The 20,564-nt window shown below is 45.0% G+C and overlaps 1 protein-coding gene across 2 annotated transcripts in view; it reads left to right on the plus strand.

Annotated features, from left to right (window-relative positions):
* The first annotated feature begins 209 nt into the window (after positions 1–209).
* Positions 210–20,564, plus strand: part of MAP3K5 (mitogen-activated protein kinase kinase kinase 5) — a 193,445-nt gene continuing 173,090 nt past the window's right edge. The window contains exon 1 of one of the 2 annotated variants that reach the window (XM_066373149.1): positions 210–1,125. In XM_066373149.1, the coding sequence (XP_066229246.1) occupies positions 678–1,125 (448 nt within the window). In that variant the 5' untranslated portion in view covers positions 210–677. The remainder of the gene's footprint in view (positions 1,126–20,564) is intronic. The other variant, XM_066373148.1, reaches the window with a different exon arrangement.

The following is a 20,564-nucleotide window of genomic DNA, read 5'->3' on the forward strand; positions in this document are numbered from 1 at the left end:
TAGAAGAGGGTGGCCGACAGAGTGTGCGGCTGCAAGGAGCTCCGAGACTCCAGCGGCGAGGCTGGCGCTGCGACTGAGCGGCCGCAGCGATCGGAAGGAAAAGGAGGCCAGGGCAGTAGGAGGAAATAGAGCAGATGGAGGGGAGCTGCCGCCGAAGAGGGAGGCGGATCCGTTCCGGGACACAGCCCAGTGAGCCTGCCTGCCCGTAAGGTGCCGGGCAGGTAGCTCCCCACCCAGAGGGCGCCCTTCCTGGCCCCTCCCCGAGCCCGGCGCGGAAGGAGCAGGGGACGCGCGTCGGCAATCCCGGACGCTCCGCACCCCGAGCGCGGCGCCCTTGCACTGCCCCGCCGCGCAGGTTTGCGAGCCGACTCGTCCGCCCGCCAAGAAAAGTAAGCGCTGTCTTTCCCGCTCAACCCGCTTCCCTACCCCTTGCACTCGACACCCGGCAGCGGGCGAGCGGCGCGGCCACGGAGGCGCCGAGGAGGGGCGAGCCGCCGCCGGGCAGCGGCGTGCCTTCGGGGGAAAGGGCGCCCGAGAGGAGGCGTCGGCGCGGCGCGGAGGGCGCGACGCGCGATGGCAGCTGCTTAGCCCGGCGCGCGCGGAGCAGCCCGGAGCTGTGGCTGCCCAGACGGTGCGGCTGGGCAGGCGACGCCGCCGCCGCTGCAGCCCGGCCGGGAATGATGAGCGGGGAGGCGGGCGAGGGCATCACTTTCTCCGTGCCACCCTTAGCCCCCTCGGGCCTCTGCGCTTTCGAGGGCGGCAGCTGCCGGAGGGAAGCCACGGCGGCGGTGGCCGAGGGCGAAGAGAGCCAGCTACCGCCGCCGCCAGCGGGCAGCTTCTGGAACGTGGAGAGTGCCGCCGCCCCTGGCACTGGGTGTCCCACTGCCACCTCCGGGAGCAGCGCCGCCCGTTGCCGGGGCAACTCTAGTGGCGGAGGCGGCCGACGGACCACGGTGGCATATGTGATCAACGAAGAGAGCCAGGGGCAGCTGGTGGTGGCCGAGAGCGAGGCCCTGCAGTGCCTGCGGGAGGCGTGCGAGGCGGTGGGCGCCACTTTGGAGTCCCTGCATTTTGGCAAACTGGACTTTGGGGAGACCACGGTGCTGGACCGATTTTACAATGCAGGTGAGTATGTCACCCCTTCCCTATCCTCCAGAGTCACGGGTCGCTGCGGGGGAGAATATTCGTTTTCCTAGGCAGCAGGCGTGCTTCCTACTTATTTACTTTTTGCCCCACCTTAGGGGCAGCGAGCGGCGCTGCGCGACTGTTTCTGGCGCTCGCCGCTCCTGGGAGAGCGGGTGCTGGTGAGGGAGCCTGTGTGTATCAGTGCGAGAGATCGACCCGCCCACGAGCCCACGCTGGAGTCCCGGGGTCCCGCGTGGTCCTCATAAAGAACTTAGGTTCAACAGCAATGCGAGACACTTGCCATGCAGCCCTTCTCCATTAAGCGTCTTAGTTTCTCTTCTGATAGGTTTGGCCTATACTGTCTTTCTATAATCTACCTATGACTGTTTTAGATGACATTCTCATTTTTTTTTCTTTATAGTTTTGAGAGAAACCTATGCCAGGAAGCCTAGCTGCACGCAGACTGTGTGTGTGTGTGTGTGTGTGTGTGTGTGTGTATGAATTTGCATGCCATGTCATGATTTTCCCAACTCATTTTACCTAAACAAGTTTAGTGGCTTAAATTTCCCATTTCTTACCAATTTGAACTTTCAAGTAATTACTTCCAAGTGTAATAAACTGTCACACTAAACTTGTGTGGTATCTTTTTGAATTTCAATGAAAGAACCAGGGTCTGTTTTTATTGCTCCATATACCATGATGGCTGGAAAGTGTGTGATTTAACATTGTTTAAAACGCCACTATGTTATCCTAATAACTAGACTAAATTGGCCATTAAAGTGATTGCTAGCATAATCAATGAAAAAAGAAGTATCTTGAAACCTATCACAGATGTCGGTGTTATTGTAGTTCTAGCGACTAAAGCTATGTGTTAGCAAATATTAGACGTAATATGTCATTGAAATTAATTTTTAGTACCCTGTGCAACCAATGTTGAGAATGTATACTTGCTTATTTTTATAAATGTGGACAACACATTTGATTTAATGATGGTTTCAAACAATAAAGTTCTTGCATTTGTGATCACATAAAAGGTTTTCTGTTCCAATCTTATTTTCAGTTCTGATTCCCTTCAGTTTCTTCAAAACACCTGAAGTAGGCATAATTATGTCAGTTTTGGAATTCAGCCAAAGACGACTATTTTAAGAAGAAGAAGAACTTCATGTTAAGGAAATCAGACTAAATAAACTAGGACTTTCTGGTTCTGGGTTTTTTGTTTTGTTTTTTAACAGTCTTGGACTTCATAACTGAACTTGAGTATAATAGAGGGGAGCTTGGTTCTTTGGGTGGCTTGCTGTGAAAATTATATAAACATAACTTTTCTAAAAATTGCAGCACTCTTATTTGGGGCTTATAATTTGGAAGACGCTTCAAAAAACTGAAAGATATGTGAGAGCAACACCCAACCAAATAGTTTATTTTTACTGCACTGATAGATTGGGTATTTTTAATATGGCTCTATTAAAAAAAAATCTTAAACTGTGAGTTAATTTGAAAGTTCTTAAAACGTGGCTCACTTACTGTTTATTCTCCAAATACTGCCTTTGGGAAAGAGAGAGAGAGAGAAATATTAGAAGGGACTGGACATTTGAACTATATCACATTTAATCCTTCAAGCAAGGCTGGGAAGGCAGTACCTTTTTCCTGTCCTTCTTAGGTGAGAAGACCCCCGGGGTCCATGACTGGCTCCAGTCTTCAGGTAGCAGTGGGTCCATGCCAGATTCCACTTCTGGTAGCTGACTCTAAAAGGGCACGCTTTGCCCTCCCTGCCTCCATTTAACTGGACTGATTTACTCTTCGAGTCAAGAGAAGTTCTCTATCTAGGAATCATGTGACAGGGAACAGCGGGGACCTTATGAGCCATTTATTAATAGATGTAGTGTGGAGTAGCGGTGAAGACTTGCTCTAGAAAGGCTAGTGTTTCCATGCCATGTCTGTCCCACTCCACGGCACAGGTTCCAGCTGTGCCCCTACCTAGGTGAGCCATATGAACTCTGAGCCCTCTCATTCAGCATAAAGATGTGACAGAACGAAGATGGATGTGTTTTATCCAAACCCGTTGTTTTTCTAAAGTGAGGGTTGCTCGGTTTGACGGTGGTCGAACTGTTCTGATTTCTCAGAGAGCAAACGTTCCTCCTTCACCAGGATTCAGCACAGTTTTCTCTACAAGGCCAGATGGTAAATAATTCATAGACTTTGCAGGAGGTCTCTCTCACAATGATTCCACTCTGTGGTTGTTACTCAAGAGCAGCCATAAATAATGCCTGAACAAATGATTGTGGCCGTAGTCCAATAAAACTTTATTAATGGTCACTGAAAGCAGAATTGTATATATTTCACAAAATATTATTATTATTATTTTTCCTTCAACTATTAAGAAATGTGAAAACCATTCTTAGCTTGTAAGCTGTATAGAAACAGGCCTGGCAGGATTGTGGTCCCTGGGCAGTTTTGACCTTTGCTCTACATCCATCTCCTCGGTGTGAAAGCTGAATCATTGGTACAGTGGGGAGAGCACTGTCCCTCCAGCTTAGATCTGAGTTTCCATCCTGGCTCTGCTCCGAACCACGTAATTATGAGCAAGGCCCTTCACTGCCTCTAAAAGGCTTATAAAACTGACTAGGGATGGAAGTGGAAAATTGAACTAAACTTGTGATTCCCTCAATCACTCCTGTCAGTTTGCGACGGCAAGGAGGCGTGGTGTGAGCATTGGAGCAAGAGTTTCAAGGATCTGGATTCTGGCCTTTGGTTCTTCTCTGATTGGGAGTAAGCATTTAAAATCTCAGAAAAGAATGGAAGGTTGGAATAATAGGTTTCTGAGATTCCCCTTCAGCTCAAATTCTACAGTTTAGGAGGGGTCCCCAAACTTTTTACACAGGGGCCAGTTCACTGTCCCTCAGACCGTTGGAGGGCCACCACATACAGTGCTCCTCTCACTGACCACCAATGAAAGAGGTGCCCCTTCTGGAAGTACGGCGGGGGGCGGATAAATGGCCTCAGGGGGCCACACGCAGGCCGTAGTTTGGAGATGCCTGCTTTAAAGTGATAACAATATTAATACAACATGAATTATCTCAGTCCATAGGCTTGTGTATATTGTGCTCCTGGCCCCCAGGAGTTGAGAGTTGTGCAGAGGGGAGATTGGAAGCCTGGTTGTAGTGGGGCCTCTGAGCTGGTCCACAGGGAGTGCCTTGGGCTCCCAGGAAACAGATTCTGGAATCAGGCTGGTGGGTGCGGTGGGTCAGAGGTGATAGCTGAACTGAGATGGAATGGTAAGCAAGGTCAACCTAATGAGGGCCTCGGCATTGAATAGGAATGTTGCTGTTCAAATAGCTCAGCTTAATGGAATGAGTAAGAACTTAAAGCTTGGTTACAGTTTCACAAGTTTCCTTAATCTATGTGTACTGGTGTCTTTTTAAAGAATAGATTGCAGTTAAAGGTTTTCCTATTTGATTATGAAACTGGAATCTAGTTTGTTCTTTTTTTTTTTTTACAGAGACAGAGAGTCAGAGAGAGGGATAGATAGGACAGACAGACAGGAACGGAGAGATGAGAAGCATCAATCATTTCGTTGCGTATTGCAACACCTTAGCTGTTCATTGATTCCTTTCTCATATATGCTTTGACCGCGGGCCTTCAACAGACCGAGTAACCCCTTGCTTGAGCCAGCGACCTTGGGCTTAAGCCAGTGAGTTTTTTTTGCTCCAACTAGATGAGCCTGCGCTCAAGTTGGAGACCTCGGGGTCTCGAACCTGGGTCTTCCGCATCCCAGTCTGACGCTCTATCCACTGCGCCACCGCCTGGTCAGTTAGTTTGTTCTTTAACTACATTGTCTTTCACTCTTTCATTCCTGTTCTGAGGGGAAACTAATATCCTATCAAAGCTTTTATGAAAATATGTCATATTTAGATATACAAGACTATCACTCAATTAGCAAATGCCAAGCTAACATTCCCAGCCCCCTGCTTTGTAGGCAGTAACCCGCTATGGAAGCTAAGAATGGCTTGGGCAGGTACACAGACCCCCAACTGGCAAGGTCTCAAAACAACCTTTTTAATGAACATTAGATTCTTTAAAGGTGTAGCTAGAATAGGCTTTATCATTCCCTCGTTTACCGTATAAGAAGAATGCAATGTAAAATGGTTATATTTACTCCTCCAGTTTAAATGAGTTAGGGTTGCTGCTTGGACCCAGGAGCACATTTTGCCTGAGAAAGTATTGTCCATGGTGGTTAGGTTCTGGGACTAGCCCAGAAGCGGTGTTATCTTGGTGTAGTTGAAGTGTGAAACCCATTCACTATTTTAAACATTCAGGAAAATCACATTATTGAAACCTAAAACCGGGACTTTGAGTACACCTGTGCTTGTGTTAGGATCGGTGACTTTGGTTTTCATCTGCCTTCTGGTAGCATCTTGGCCAGAAAGCTCCTTTTGGATTGGTAGTGGTGAGAAGGAGGGGCTGTGGGAAGGCCTGGCATAACCTTAGAATAAAGGCTAACTTTTTGCACATGGTAAGTGTATGGACAAAGTCATTATTTACTAGTGTTTTTCCATCGCACCACGGATGAGTGCAAACTGTCAGGCCGATCAGCAGAGCGGTTGTTTGAGAATCTCTGACCTGAATGAACCTCCTTATAAATACCTTTCTACCTTTCAGCCCTGCTTCTTCCCTGAAGAAACAAGCCTTAGCCAAATTATCAAAGAGCAAATGTGGACAGACTAACTCACAGGGGAAAAATCTGGCTAGGAAGGGAGTGAAACAGTATCCAGCGTTGCCTCATGCATGGTTTGCCTGGCCTTTCAACTTTTTGCTGGCACGCCATTGCCTGCCCTCTGTGAACCCGAAGCACTGTGCTTCCTTTTGCTTTCTTGAAGGCAAAATTATAACTTGCAAAAAAGAACTTTACTAGAAAACTAAAAAGAAGCAAAACTAAAAGGAAAACTTCAAAAGACAAAAGAAAATTTGTTCCTAAAACATCCATTCCTTACCCTAAATAGTCCATTGCAGATTGTCCTGACTGGCCCTGCTTCCCGGGCCCCAGGGATCCTGCTTTCTTTGCTCAGCTCGGTTGCCCGTGGTCTGCTTCAGACATTCATCAGCTGGTAGTTCAAGTTGGTTCCACTTGCTGGCGGAGCTTCATTATAAGTGCACAGTGTGGCCTTGTCTCACCTGTGGCCTTGGCTGGTGCCAGCCTTCTGGGAGTTCTCGGCTATAGGTCAGTTCATCTCTCGTGGCTGCAGGGACTGTCCCCTGCTTCCTGTTTTGGAGGCCTAGTTAGAGGCCCATTCAGTTCCTGTTTCTGGTTGGCAGGATAAAATTGGTTCACGGCCTCTTTGTGGGGCAGGTGGAGATTGACAGCACAAAGCCCAGTGAACGTGCAGGTCTCCGCCAGCAGGTCCCAACCGTTTGCTTTCCAAGTCAGTTGCCCCAGGTGGTCCCTTCCAACACCACCCAGCTCCACTTGGGGGCAAGATGGAGTTGAGAATCTGGCAAATGAAGTGGGAGTAGACAGTTGCAGAACCCGCAGCTCTGTGGGTATCAGGAAGACACCAGAAACCCACAGCCTTGGCAGATGTCTACATTTGTTCAATTGCTGTAAGGACTTGCAGCTTTCTTTAATGAATTGTAGGTTCACGAAGTTGCTTTGACATAAATCAGTAAGAGACCTTAAATTAATAAGGTGAGCAGAACATTTGTGGAATCAGGTTGGTAATTTAAGATAATTCTTCTCAAAATTGTATGTTGGAAATAGCCTTGCCGTCCCATAATTTGGAAATAGGTAAGTGGAGGAACTGGCTATTTTTAAGAAAGGCGCCCTTATTTTCAGGGAGAAAAAAAAAATCTTGCAAATTTAATTATGGCATAAGAAAAACAGGAAAGCAAAACAAAATTTCAAATTATTTAGAAATCCACTGGTGATTCTAATACATTGTTGTTGTTTTTCTGTTGTTTTAATATATTGGCTTTTCTCTCTGACTGGAGATGTTGACTAAAGATGTCGATCAAAATATGGGCCAAAGTATTGAAGAGGGAGAAAGTGTATGAGACAAAACTGATTTTTAAAGTTCTGTCTAATCCAAAAAATTTTAAAAGTGAGTACTTAACATCTATGTGAGCTTTATTTTGTGTGTGTGGGGGTTCCCCTAAAGAAAACATAAAAAAACTAAAAGATGCCTAGCCCAGGCTACACTGTAGTAATTTTCTTAGGGGAGGCCCAGGGAGGAGAGAAAAGATCAATATTAACAGCATCTAGGAAAGCAGATCCGTGTAACTTACATGCCACAGAAGTTGTACAGGGTCATAGTAAACACTCCAGTACAAGCAAACCTTTTCTGTTGTAGTAGGTAATCAGCCATGAGGAAAGCAGCCTTTGGTATATTATTCATACAGGAAGGAAGTTATAACCCTTTGTACAGCAAGTCTCAAAAAATGGTTGTGACCAATTATATCAGTATATTGCAACACTTTTAGCCACTTCTAAGAATTCCTAAGGAACAGAAACATGTCAGGCCAGCTGGTCATTGACTCCAGACCATATAAGACCAAGTGTTTGCTTAGCCAGAGAATTCGTCCTCCTTGAAAAGTCTTGATTACCCCTGTTTCTTACTTAAAAGTCACTCGATGAGAATAAATCCAGGATACTACATGTCAGATACTCCTTAAGGTCACATACAAGTTTTCTGATGTTTATTGTGATAAATACTGTCTTAGATAGGCAACCAGGACCAGGAGTGGATTTCTTCTCTCCAGGGGCCATGGCTTTTACTCGGGTGCAGGTGATCTTATGTGGCTATATCAGAACGATAATATATGTGTGTTGTTCTGTGCCGTGTAGTACTCTTTTGATCATCTTATTACAGGCATGCAGTACATAGATGGGGCCATGTAAGTATCTATATTGGACAGTAGAGGAAACTACTTCATGGAGAGGGTATGTGGCTTGGCCAGAATAAATCCAGTGGTTAAGTAGGAGTCCAACTCAGGCTCCTGACCTCCAAATAATTCATGTATCTTCCCCACCATACCGCACTTTGTCCCTGCGTGTAAAAGATTTTGGTGTGCATATGCTGTTCAAGAGGGTAAGTTCTAACATCTTGGTCCACGTACCATTATTAGGAGGAAGAGTCACGGTCGTGACACTTAAGTTCTGGTACCCTCTCGCTAACACATTTCAGTGATTTCTTAAGAATCTTGTAAAATAATCCATCGACAAACTTATTTTGTCACTTCTCTGTCAGTACCAAAGAGGGAGCCTGTAGCCTAGGCTGAGTCCTGGGTGCTTGGCCTGGCGCTGTAAATTGGGCTTCCTCCAGGCAAATCTTAGGTTATTTTCTGGGCATTGTAGTAGGATGGACTGCTAAGTGACAGACCAAGCCTTTCTCTGGAGTGAGACAGAAACCTGGGTTGACAACACAGCTGGGGACACTTCCTTTCCTTGGTTCCCTGAGAAATTCTGCCTCCTAAGTCTGATTTCATTTTGCCCTAGTGTTAGAGCATATTCCCAGTAATGCAGTTCTATAAGCACTCACTCATTGCCTGTGATGTGCCTCTCACTATGATAGATGCACAGAGAATGACAAAAGAGAAGCAGGCATAGACCTACAGGATAATAGAGGCTTAGAACATACATGTTTCCATGGGAAAAATTGATGCTGAGGAAGAAGTCAAGAGCAACTACCTGTACTCCTCATTTCACCCCACCCAACTAATTCTTTTTTAAACAACATTTTCTTTCTTTTTTTATTTATTTTTTAAGTGAGAAGGAGGGATAGTGAGGCAGACTCCCACATTCACCCCCACCAGGATTCACCCGGCAGCCCTATCTGGGACCGATGCTTGAGCACTGAGATATTTTTAGCACCTGAGGCTGAAGCTTGGACCAACCAAACTATCCTCAGCACCCAGGGCCATGCTTGAACCAATTGAGCCACTGGCAGCAGGAGGGGAAGAGGGAGTGAAAGGGTTCGGGAGGGCGAGAGAAGTAGATGGTCTCTTCTCCTGTGTGCCCTGACTGGGAATCAAACCCAGGATGTTCATATACTGGGTGAATGCTCTATCCATTGAGCTACTGGCCAGGGTTTAAACAACATTAAAAAAATTAAGTTATAAATCATTTCAGTCATAAAGTACATATAATAGTATATAATGCTCATGCATTCACTACCTAAATATTATATAATAGCAGTTAAACATTTTGACATTTGCTCACTTCTTTCTCTCTCTTTTAGAGAAATGAATAATTCTAGGCAGAACTAAAAAACCCCTTTCTGTCTGTCACATCAATTTTTCTTCCTGGGAGAGCGTTCCTTCATCAGAAGTGCTAAATTATGATTTTCAAAAATCTAAAATCATAGCTCTCTACAAATGTAAAAAAATATAAAAAATTTTAATTTAATTAACTTATTTAATGAGAAAACCAGTAAGATATTAAAATTGGTTCAAAGGAGAATTTGAAGAGCAGATATCATAACACACAGTCAGGAATGCTGAGATTAATTTGCTAATAGCTGCAAAACTGACTAATGCCTGTAAGGCAATTCTGTAAGTGGAGATGTTGGAGTCATCTTTTCTACAGGGCGGGAATTCAATTGTATCTCTGCCAAACAATATCCATTTGTATTGCTATGGACAAGTTATTGGCATTGCTCTAAGTTTTGCACAACTTAATGCTTTCCTGACAGCATTGTAAAATTGTCTTGTCACCAGAACAAAGGTGCACATCATTTTAAAATCAGGTCTCTCCCAGAGGATGTGCTGCACCATCCTTCGCTGAGAGGAGACTCACTGCTCTCTTTGGCCATGTCCGGGTCTTTGACAACTTCACAGTTGCTTGTTCTCAGCAGGCTCTATGCCTGTGTTTTCCTTAAGTACCCTTATCCAGCCTGGTTTAAAGGGCCTGTTCTATTCTTCCCCCCCCCCCCCTCAGCTACTCTACCATTTGAAGCTGAGATCACCCTGAGAGGGTCCCAGAATAACTTGTTTTAATGAGGCATCCTAATCATGATTACTTCTGGTCAGGAAACACATATGAATTGGTTATTAGGATATTGGTCACCTAAGTTTTGGATGTGATAAGCGGTGCAAGCCATATACCAGAACCAAGGCACATATCTTTTTAAAATCAGATAGTTCTTAGAGGTGGATTGGGCTGAGCCAAGTCAAACTTAAGCCGGTGGGGTGCCTGTAGGGTCCGCAAACCCAACTTCATTTTGTCCTAGGAAATCGTCGTCATTATCAATGGGAACTTACTCCAGATAGGCTCTTTTGGAGAAAAAACATCCTTATAATGTGAAAGAGGCCCGGCAACGTGCTATGAAATTCAACATGCCAAATAGTGTATTACTTTGGTCTTGTCGTTTACGCAGGTCATTCCCAAATGAACATCATTACTGTGTTCTGTACCAGTCACTATACGTCTCTGATTGTACTCAGTCTTTCAAACAGCTTTATGAGGTGAATAGCATCAGTAGGTCAATTTCACATATGAGGGAACTGAGACCCTGCCAGGATTAATTACCTTTTCAAGTCACATGGCTATATGGGGAGGACCCAACTTTGGATCCTAAAACTGTCTGATTTCATAGTCTGTTCATTTATAACTATGCTTTCCTATCTCCCAGAAATAAACTTTCTATTTGAAAACATTTAAATTGTCATTAATGCCAGGATTGCAGTCTCGTTAGTAGACATTTGTTGATTACTAAGAATATTTCTTTGTAAGGGCGGTATAAAATTAAATTAAGAGGGCAGTTTCTGCCTTTCATTGTCTTATAGACTACCCATTTAGTTCAGGTATTTTGAGTCCTGTATTTATTGATTTTATTTATTGAGTTTTGGAATTTAGATTTTATTTATTGATTTTTGGAGAGAGGGGCAAGAGAGAGAGAAAGAAAAAGAGAGGGAGAGTGAGAAAGAAGGGGAAAAAGGGGAAGCATCTACTTGTAGTAGTTGCTTCCTGTATGTAGGAAGTAGTTGCTCTGGGCAAGCTCAGAGAGTTGAACCGGCGACCTCAGTGTTCCAGGTCGACACTTTATCCACTGGGCCTCCTAAGGTCAGGCAATATATGTATAATTTATGTACATCACCTCTACCAAAACAGTTCCTAGATTTTTAACATATGGTCTTAGGAAGCTAGTTTTGGATGACCCCAGTAAATATTAAGACATTTATATCTGGACAGTAAGCTTTTTAGTTTTTCAAAATTAACTTCTGGTCATTCTCCCAGAGACGCATACTGGCCTCGTGTTTACGATATATATATATTATCAGAGTAAGATAAGGTTTATAGGCAATCTAGAGGAGCAGGGAGTCTAGCTTTAAAACAATGTATCTCTTAGTGAGTGTGTATGTGTTTGTGTTACTAGCTACAAAGCACAGTTGGGGTATAAATTGCTTGGCTTGACCTAGTGAAATTATAGAACAGTGTTGTAGCTTGCACGTGAGTTATGACAAGAATGGTTGGCCTGACTTTTCTTGCCAAGCAATGTAATGCTGCCAATACTTGATGTGCTTAAACTACCCTTGACAGTTGGTAACTCTGAACTAAAATCAGAGAAGAAATGCTAGCTTAGACTCTTCACAGAGTCCTAGACTCTTTCTTTCCTTTATCAAATCAGTAGTGTAGAAAATTCATTTAATCATTAAATATAACACATGACTGGGGTAAGTAGGGACTGGTCCTGCTGTGTTTATTAGAATGAATGTCAACCTGCAGGTCTGCATTCTTTATTTCCAAAGTCTGAAATTAAGAGTTGTCAGCATTATGAAATCTTTGCATAGTCAGGTTGTGCTTTTGACTTAACATTTAAGTTTTTTTTTTTTTCCTGAAGTTGGAAATGGGGAGGCAGTCAGACAGACTCCTGCATGCGCCCTACCGGGATCCACCCGGCACACCCACCAGGGGGCGATGCTCTGCCCATCTGGGGGGTCGCTCCATTGCAAACAGAGCCATTCCAGCGCCTGAGGCAGAGGCCACAGAGCCATCCTCAGTGCCTGGGCCAACTTTGCTCCAATGGAGCCTTGGCTGTAGGAGGGGAAGAGAGAGACAGAGAGGAAGGAGAGGGGGAGGGGTGGAGAAGCAGATGGGTGCTTCTCCTGTGTGCCCTGGCCGGGAATCGGACCCGGGACTCCTGCATGCCAGGCCGACGCTCTACCACAGAGCCAACCAGCTAGGGCCTTCTTTTCTTTGTTTTTAATTATGGGAGAGATTGAGAGGCAGACAGACAGGCTCCTGCATGCGACCCAACTAGGATCCACCTGGCAAGCCCCGCACTGGGCGATGCTCTGCCCATCTGGCTGCTGCTCTGTTGCTCAGCAACCAAGCAGTCCAGTGCCTGAGGCAAGGCCATGGAGCTATCCTCAGCACCCAAGTCCAACCTGCTCAAACCATTCAAGCCATGGCTGCAAGAGAAAGAGAGAGAGAGAGAGGGAGAGAGAGAGGAAGGAGGGAGAGAAGGAGAGAGGGAGGGGAGAGAAGGGGAGGGGAAGCAGATAGTTGCTTCTCCTGTGTGCCCTGACCAGGAATCAAACCCGGGACTTCCACACACTGGGCCAATGCTGTACGGCTGAGCCAACCAGCCAGGGCCAAAGTTCTAAGAGTATTTTGTTAGTTACTAGTTCATTTAGTGTTTATTCAAATGAGTGGCATATCTGTGTCATAGGATTACCTTTGATTAAATTATATCACATCAAAGTATAGGTTAAAAAAAAGTCATACTTATGAACTTCGTTTACAAAATTCATGTTCTAAGCTTTTTTGTTTTGTTTTTTACGAAATGAGTTAGATGCTAAGGTATACTAATTGAAAAGGCACCTCATTTAAAAGCTGCTATAAATATTCATTAGCGTTCGCTAATGACAGGTTAGGGAATGGTTTGCCCAGATTTATGGGAAATGTTAAAGTTCAGACGGAATCCTCTGTTCTTGATTCTTTGTTTAAGACAACAGAAGGCAGAAAAAAGGCAAGAATTTGTAGGTGACAGAGCTTAGGTAACCTTCACGGAGTTTTATAACTGTCATTACCTTTGGCTCATTGGATGCCCATTTATAGAATCTTTAAGCAGGTAAAACCTGGATGTCCTAAGAATGACACTCTTCTACTTTAGCCACATCTCTTTATACTTAGAACCAAAATTAAGATATTTCCCTGGTGTCTCCAGCATTAAGACATACTTCTACTGCTTGGTGAAATATGTAGATAAGCAGTGGGAAGGTGCTTCCTCACAGTTTCTAAACTTCTTGGCGCTCAGACTCTGCACTTAGTTAGGCTGAGTTAAAGAAGCAGGTTTCCGCCCTGGCCGGTTGGCTCAGTGGCAGTGAATCAGTCTGGTGTGTACATGTCCCGGGTTCGGTTGCCAGTCAGGGCGCACAGGAAAAGCGACCACCTGCTTCTCCACCCCTCCCTCTGCCCCTTATCTCTCTCTCTCTCTCTCTCTTTTCCCCTTCTGCAGCTATAGCTTGTTTGATTTGAGCATATGGCCCAGGCTCTGAGGATGGCTCTGTGGCACTAAAATGGCCCAGACTCTGAGGATGGCTTAAGCACTAAAAGTAGCTCGGTTGCGAGCATGGCCACGGATGGGCAGAGCATCAGCACCAGATGAGCTCGGTTGCGAGCATGGCCGCAGATGGGCAGAGCATCAGCCCCAGATGAGGGTTTGCGAGCATGGCCGCGGATGGGCAGAGCATCAGCCCCAGATGAGGGTTGCGAGCATGGCCGCGGATGGGCAGAGCATCAGCCCCAGATGAGGGTTGCGAGCATGGCCGCGGATGGGCAGAGCATCAGCCCCAGATGAGCTCGGTTGCGAGCATGGCCGCGGATGGGCAGAGCATCAGCCCCAGATGAGGGTTGCGAGCATGGCCACGGATGGGCAGAGCATCAGCACCAGATGAGCTCGGTTGCGAGCATGGCCGCGGATGGGCAGAGCATCAGCCCCAGATGAGGGTTGCGAGCATGGCCACGGATGGGCAGAGCATCAGCCCCAGATGAGCTCGGTTGCGAGCATGGCCGCAGATGGGCAGAGCGTCAGCCCCAGATGAGCTCGGTTGCGAGCATGGCCGCAGATGGGCAGAGCATCAGCCCCAGATGAGCTCGGTTGCGAGCATGGCCACAGATGGGCAGAGCATCAGCCCCAGATGAGGGTTGCGAGCATGGCCGCAGATGGGCAGAGCGTCAGCACCACATGAGCTCGGTTGCGAGCATGGCCGCAGATGGGCAGAGCGTCAGCCCCAGATGAGGGTTGTGAGCATGGCCGCGGATGGGCAGAGCATCAGCCCCAGATGAGGGTTGCGAGCATGGCCGCGGATGGGCAGAGCATCAGCCCCAGATGAGGGTTGCGAGCATGGCCGCGGATGGGCAGAGCATCAGCCCCAGATGAGGGTTGCAAGCATGGCCGCAGATGGGCAGAGCGTCAGCCCCAGATGAGGGTTGCAAGCATGGCCGCAGATGGGCAGAGCGTCAGCCCCAGATGAGGGTTGCAAGCATGGCCGCAGATGGGCAGAGCATCAGCCCCAGATGAGCTCGGTTGCGAGCATGGCCGCAGATGGGCAGAGCATCAGCCCCAGATGAGGGTTGCCAGGTGGATCCTGAGCAGGCTTGTGCGGGAGTCTATCTCCCCTCCTCTCACTTGGAAAAGAAAAACTAAAGTAATATAAAATAAGTAAATAAATAAATAAGCAGGCTTCATCTTGTTAAATGTATAGTGAATATTCTTGATTTTCCAGGAATGTAGCTGCTTCTCATTGCCTGTTTTTATTCATTTTTAATATGGAATCTCCCAAGAAGGGTCAGACTCATCCCAGAAGCAAATGAGTCATTCATGCAAGAGCTGTTGCCACTATATTGTGAGTTAGGAATTTTGAAGCAAAATGGTACTATGGCATTTAGATGTTGCTCTTTCTCATTTTCCCAGACCACTGCAGTTTGTTTAATGGGTTTGTGCTTTTCTTCTGAAAATCTCATTAGATATATTGGAATAATTTTGTAGAGGCATCAGATGTATTGAAGCAATCATGATTTTTCTGTTTTCAAATTCTGTTTTGGGGGAGGGAGATGGTCTTTTTGGTTTATTTTTCAGGAGAGTAAGAGTATTACCTAAACTGAGTTCTGTGCCAGAGCACAAGCCACACTTAATTTGAGAAGACTTTCTGATAGCACCAAAGAAGAAATGGGCTATGATTGGACATTCCTAACCTGCTTTCAGTTTCTGGTTATCTGGTCTACATGCTGATAGCTCAGTAGATGACTTGGACTGGGTTTATGACTTCTAATGACTCTATTTCGTCTGTGAGAATTACCTTTTCAAGACCTGTAATTGTCCCCTCCAGCCACAGAAGATAGTGTTGCCCAACTTTTGTGCCAGATTAGGCACCTAATGCGTGGTCACCATGAAATTTTTTCCTGAATCCAGCATATTATTCAGTTATTTCTCAGCTTAAGTTTAGCATTCTTTTTCATTTAAACTAAGCATCATCATGTATCTGTTTATCTATGTTCATTCTCTTTTAAGATCTGTGTAATTTTTTATTGTGTGTTTATTAGTTACATTTTTTCCTATTACCTGTTAAAATAATTTGTTAAAAGCCATTAACTAAATCTCGCTTTGTTTTAAGATTCAGTTTTTCTATGCATACTTTCTTTGGAGGATATTAAAAAAAAAGCTGTTGCTCCATAAATCTTGCATCATATGCGACATGACTAAGACGGAACCACTGGGAAAGTGAAGATCAATGTTACAGGACACTGAGAAATCCTGTCATAGAAAGGTCTGACATACAAGGGACAGTTTTAGGTACTTTAAAAGATTGTTAAAATATAATTCCATGTCTCCTTTTCTTGTCTGTCTTGTTTATCCTGTGTCTCTAGACCTAATTTAGTGCTTGGCGCATAATAGGCACTTGATCTATGTTGATGGGCCATATTCAGTTACACTTAGCATTAAATATTACCTTATTATTTATTTCAACTGTACAGAATAGTGGTTAGACATTTATATACTTTATGACATGATCCCACTGATAATTCTAATACCTACCTGGCACCAGACATAATTATTCCAATATTATTGATTATATTCCCTATGCTGTATTTGACATCCCTACAAATACCATTTTGGACTTCTTAATCCCTTCACCTTTTTTATACCAGCTGAGACCCCTCCCCTGTGGCAACCATCAGTCTGTTCTCTGTATCTGTGAGTCTATTCTTGTTTGTTTATTTTCTTCTTTAGGTTCTGCATATAAGTGAAATCATAGTGTTTATCTTTCTCTGTCTGACTTACTTCACTTAGCAGAATACACTCCAGGTTCATCCATGTTGTTGCAAATGGTAAGATTTTAGTCTTTTTTATGGCTGAGTAATACTCCTTTGTATTACTTTTTAGCTACTTGTTTGTTGAAGGGCACTTGCGTTGCTTCCCTATCTTTGTTGTTACAAATAAGGCAGCAATTTTTATAGGAGTGCTCTGTAAATTTTTTAGTGACCTCTGTCCCCAGTCACAAATTCCTACCTGTCCAGTTTTGTTGAACCAGATATCCTACTACCCAGTACCCTGAAGCCCAGTTGTTGGCTGCTGTGTCTGGTAATGAAGGCGTGAGTCAGAACCCCAGATAATCAGCAGGTCTGTCCATTACCGTGGGTGAACTGAGGTAAAGTTTGGAACAGCAAGAACAAAGCCTTGACCCACTTGGCTGTGAGATAAGTGGTGCCCAGCTATTTTTGTTTTAAACTGTGAAGTGATCCCAGAGGTCATCCTGATGGGCAGTTCTTTGCTGAGTTATTGGTTGGCCTTGTTCTGAAAGGGAAACTAGCACTTCAATGCAGAAACTGACTCTGCAGCACAGTGGGTGTGGATGTGGAGGGGAGGTGTTTATGCAGCTCATCTCTGACTGCAGCCCGGGCTGGGGGCTGGCTTGAGTCCTGTCTTTACTGGCAGCTCCTCTGGTTTTATGCTGTACCAGGACGATTCTTGGCCACCTCAGGAATGCAGATAATCTAAGCACATTCTCACTGAGGATTTATATCTCCAATGATCAGAGGACTAGGGGAAAAAATCATGTTTTCCGAGTGATGGAAGGGAAACCATATGTTGTAATGATCACAGTGGGCTGTGGAGCTGACAGACCTTTGTGTTTGAATCTCGACCTTGTCACTTACTGGTCAGCGTTCTTATCTAAGCCTTAGTTTTCTTATCTCTGAGATGGGGATCGAGCAGTCACTGCCTGTAGGCCTATTGAAAAGGTTAGCCGGCATCGTGCATGGAAGGAGCTTTGTACAGTGGCTGGCAGGTCATAAACTGTTGGAATAAAAAGGACTTTAAACAAGGTGAAGGGTTTAAGTAGTACAAATTGGTAGTTACAAAATAGTCACGGGAATGTAAAGTACAATATAGGGACTGTAGTCAATAATACCGTGGTAACCATGTCTGGGCCAGGTGGTATTTGAAGCAGCAGGGGGCCACTCTGTAAAGCACATGGTTTTCTAACGACTTTGCTGTATATCAAAACTGATACAGAATATTGAATGTAAACTGTGATTGAAAAAAACTTAATGTAAAAAAAGGACTTTAGAAGCTAATTCAGCACCTTATCTGATGCATGAATCTACCAAAAGGCTTTTAGATGTGCTTTTTATTATGTTACCATATTGCCTCATAAACTTGATATTTTTTTGGTGGGAGTGGGGGAATCTATGTAGACTTCTGAATTTTTAAGACACTATTTATAAAGTTCTTGCCCTGGCCAGATGGCTTGGTTGGTTAGATCATTGTTCCAAAGCATACAGATTGCTGGTTTGATTCCCAGTCGGGGCACATGCAAGAACAGCTTGATGTTCCTCTCTCTCTCTCTCTCTCTCTCCTTTCCTCTGTCACTGAAATCAATAAATTAAAAAAATTTTTTTTAAGTTCTCCACTGCCTGGATATTTAGTAGTGGGTTGGTAGAGGAACAAGGTCCTAGAAACAGACAGTGGCTAGTGACACGTGCGGAGAACTGCGATGTGACCCAACAGTGCTCACATGTCCCAGCTTTGAAAGTTTGGTGGGAAGAACAGATGCTTTAGGGTTATGAGGTTTGCTTTGAGTTTCAGTTCTACCTCTTACATATCCTCTTTGCAATGAGAAAGCTTATGTTTCCCATGGTTCTGAGGATTCAGCGAGAAAAGAGATGTGAAAGGAACAGGCATGTGGTAGGTCCTGGGCCAACATTTATATATTCACATATATTTATTTACACATATATAATTATATATTCATAACATATTTATTATTTTGGGAAGTCTGGGTTTCATTTTTCTGTTGCTGCATAATAAACCACACAAAATGCAGTGGCTTCAAACAACCGGTATTATCGCTCATAGTCTAGTGGGTTGACTAGGTTCAGCTGTGCGGTTCTTCCATTTCCCATGAAGTTGGTTGGGTCTGCAGTCACCTGGGGGCCGGACTGGTCTGGAATGTCCAACAAGGCTCATTCTCATGACTGGATGCTGAGACGGACTGTCTGTGGGGCCTTAGTTCTCTTTCTGTGGCTTCTGCATGGCCAGGTTAGACTTCTTACATGAGGTTTGCATTCTGAGAGAAGGTGTCCTACATATGATAGCTTCAAGAAGACGGAAGTAGAAGCTGTCTGTTTTGTTTTGGCCTCAAAATTCTCAGAACATGACATTTGCTGCATTCTTCTGATCAGAACAGTCACAGTGCCAACCTGGGCTCGAGAGGGGGGATTACTCAACAGTGAAGAGGACACATGCATACAGAGGGTAAGGGATTGGTAGTGGCCATCTTTGGAAACATCTGTCATGGTCTGAGTGTTCTTGCATGCTCTGTACATCACGTAGGTGTGCACGTGTGGACGGGGCTCAGCAACAGGTCAGTAGCTCTCTGCCTGCTCCCTTCCATCCGGTCACTAAGTCATGGAGAGAAACAGGCTTGGGCCTCAAGTAGTCATTAGATGTTCAGAAAGAAGTAATTAAAACTTAAAATGGAAGGTACTTGAATAGATTCAGCAAGAGTGTGCTTTACATGGGAGAATTCTTTTCCCCTATAGGTTTTTAGTTTAAACAAATACAGGCTGGTAGAAAATTTACTGCCTTTGGACTTTGCTGTCCACCAGAAGAAATCTTCCTGAAAGCGAACCTGTTTACCTGGTATTTGTGCCGAATGGGATTAGATGGTTGAACAGAGACAGGAAAGCTAAAGATCTGCAATGGCTGGTGCTTGAAGTGGAGGAGCAATGAATAATTTCGTGAAGATGCTGCTTATACATCAAAGACTTCATCTGAGTTGACTCATTATGCAAAAAAGTGAAGATTTTTGTCTTTTAAAAAGCCGTGGAAATTAACCTGCATCCAAGACTCCCAACCCCTCTGAGCCTTGGGAGTAGACAGAATTTGTCATGTTTATTCTCCAGCTGTGCAGAGGGTCAGTTGGGAAAGGAGTGAGGCCACAGAGAGGACCCGGTGGTAGCGATGGTCATTAACCAAGGGACTTTGCCGGCTGAGAGCAGAGAGTGGGGAGTGGCCTTCCCTGAGGGTCAAGTGCAGATGTGAGCATGTGGTCCATGGATGGGTTTAATCTGCACTCAGTCTGCCTATCCACAGAGGGGTTTGCAGCCGGCATGAAAGGTTCCAGAGGGATAAAGACAGAACACAGGAGATACTTTCTCTTGTATAATTTTCCTGGTGTTTCCCCCTGTTTAATTCTAGTAGGTGTTAGAAACTCAACTTTTTGTGTTTTTCCTGATCTAAGCCCTCTTTCCCCCTTATTCTCACATACTTTCTGTCTCATATCTGGTATTGTCCATAAATGGCTGAACCATGGGAAGCATGAGCCAAACATTCTCCCTAATCATTGCCCACAGAACACCTGAGAGTCATGTGCAAACATTGGCAGACGTCTTGGCTGGGTATCCTATCAAATGTACTATTTATGCTTGGAAGAAACATTGGTTCTACTAGTGAACCAGATATTTGTTTCCAGCTTAACCATTCAAAGTCAGGAGCAGCGTTCTGTTTGCTCAGCCCCATGCTAACTCCCTTCCCTGTTTCCTACTGTTGCTTCAGACTCTTCTCTGCCTGGGCCATTGGTATTGATTTTCTTCTCTGATTTTTGTCTGTTGTTCCAAGCTGACTGTTTCTTCTGCTAAAAGCAGAAACAAAAAGTATATACATGACTTTCTTGAGGATCACAGATTTTAAATCGGTAGAAGAGCCTAAAAAGTTAATTTTTGAGGCCCTGGCCGGTTGGCTCAGTGGTAGAGCATCGGCCTGGCATGCGGAAGTCCCAGGTTCAATTCCCGGCCAGGGCATACAGGAGAGGCGCCCATCTTCTTCTCCACCCCTCCCCCTCCCCTTCCTCTCTGTCTCTCTCTTCCCCTCCCTCAGCCGAGGCTCCATTGAAGCAAAAAGATGGCCTGGGCGCTGGAGATGGCTCCTTGGCCTCTGCCCCAG

This window comes from Saccopteryx leptura, chromosome 3, assembly GCF_036850995.1.
Source record: "Saccopteryx leptura isolate mSacLep1 chromosome 3, mSacLep1_pri_phased_curated, whole genome shotgun sequence".
NCBI classification, from domain to species: domain Eukaryota; kingdom Metazoa; phylum Chordata; class Mammalia; order Chiroptera; family Emballonuridae; genus Saccopteryx; species Saccopteryx leptura.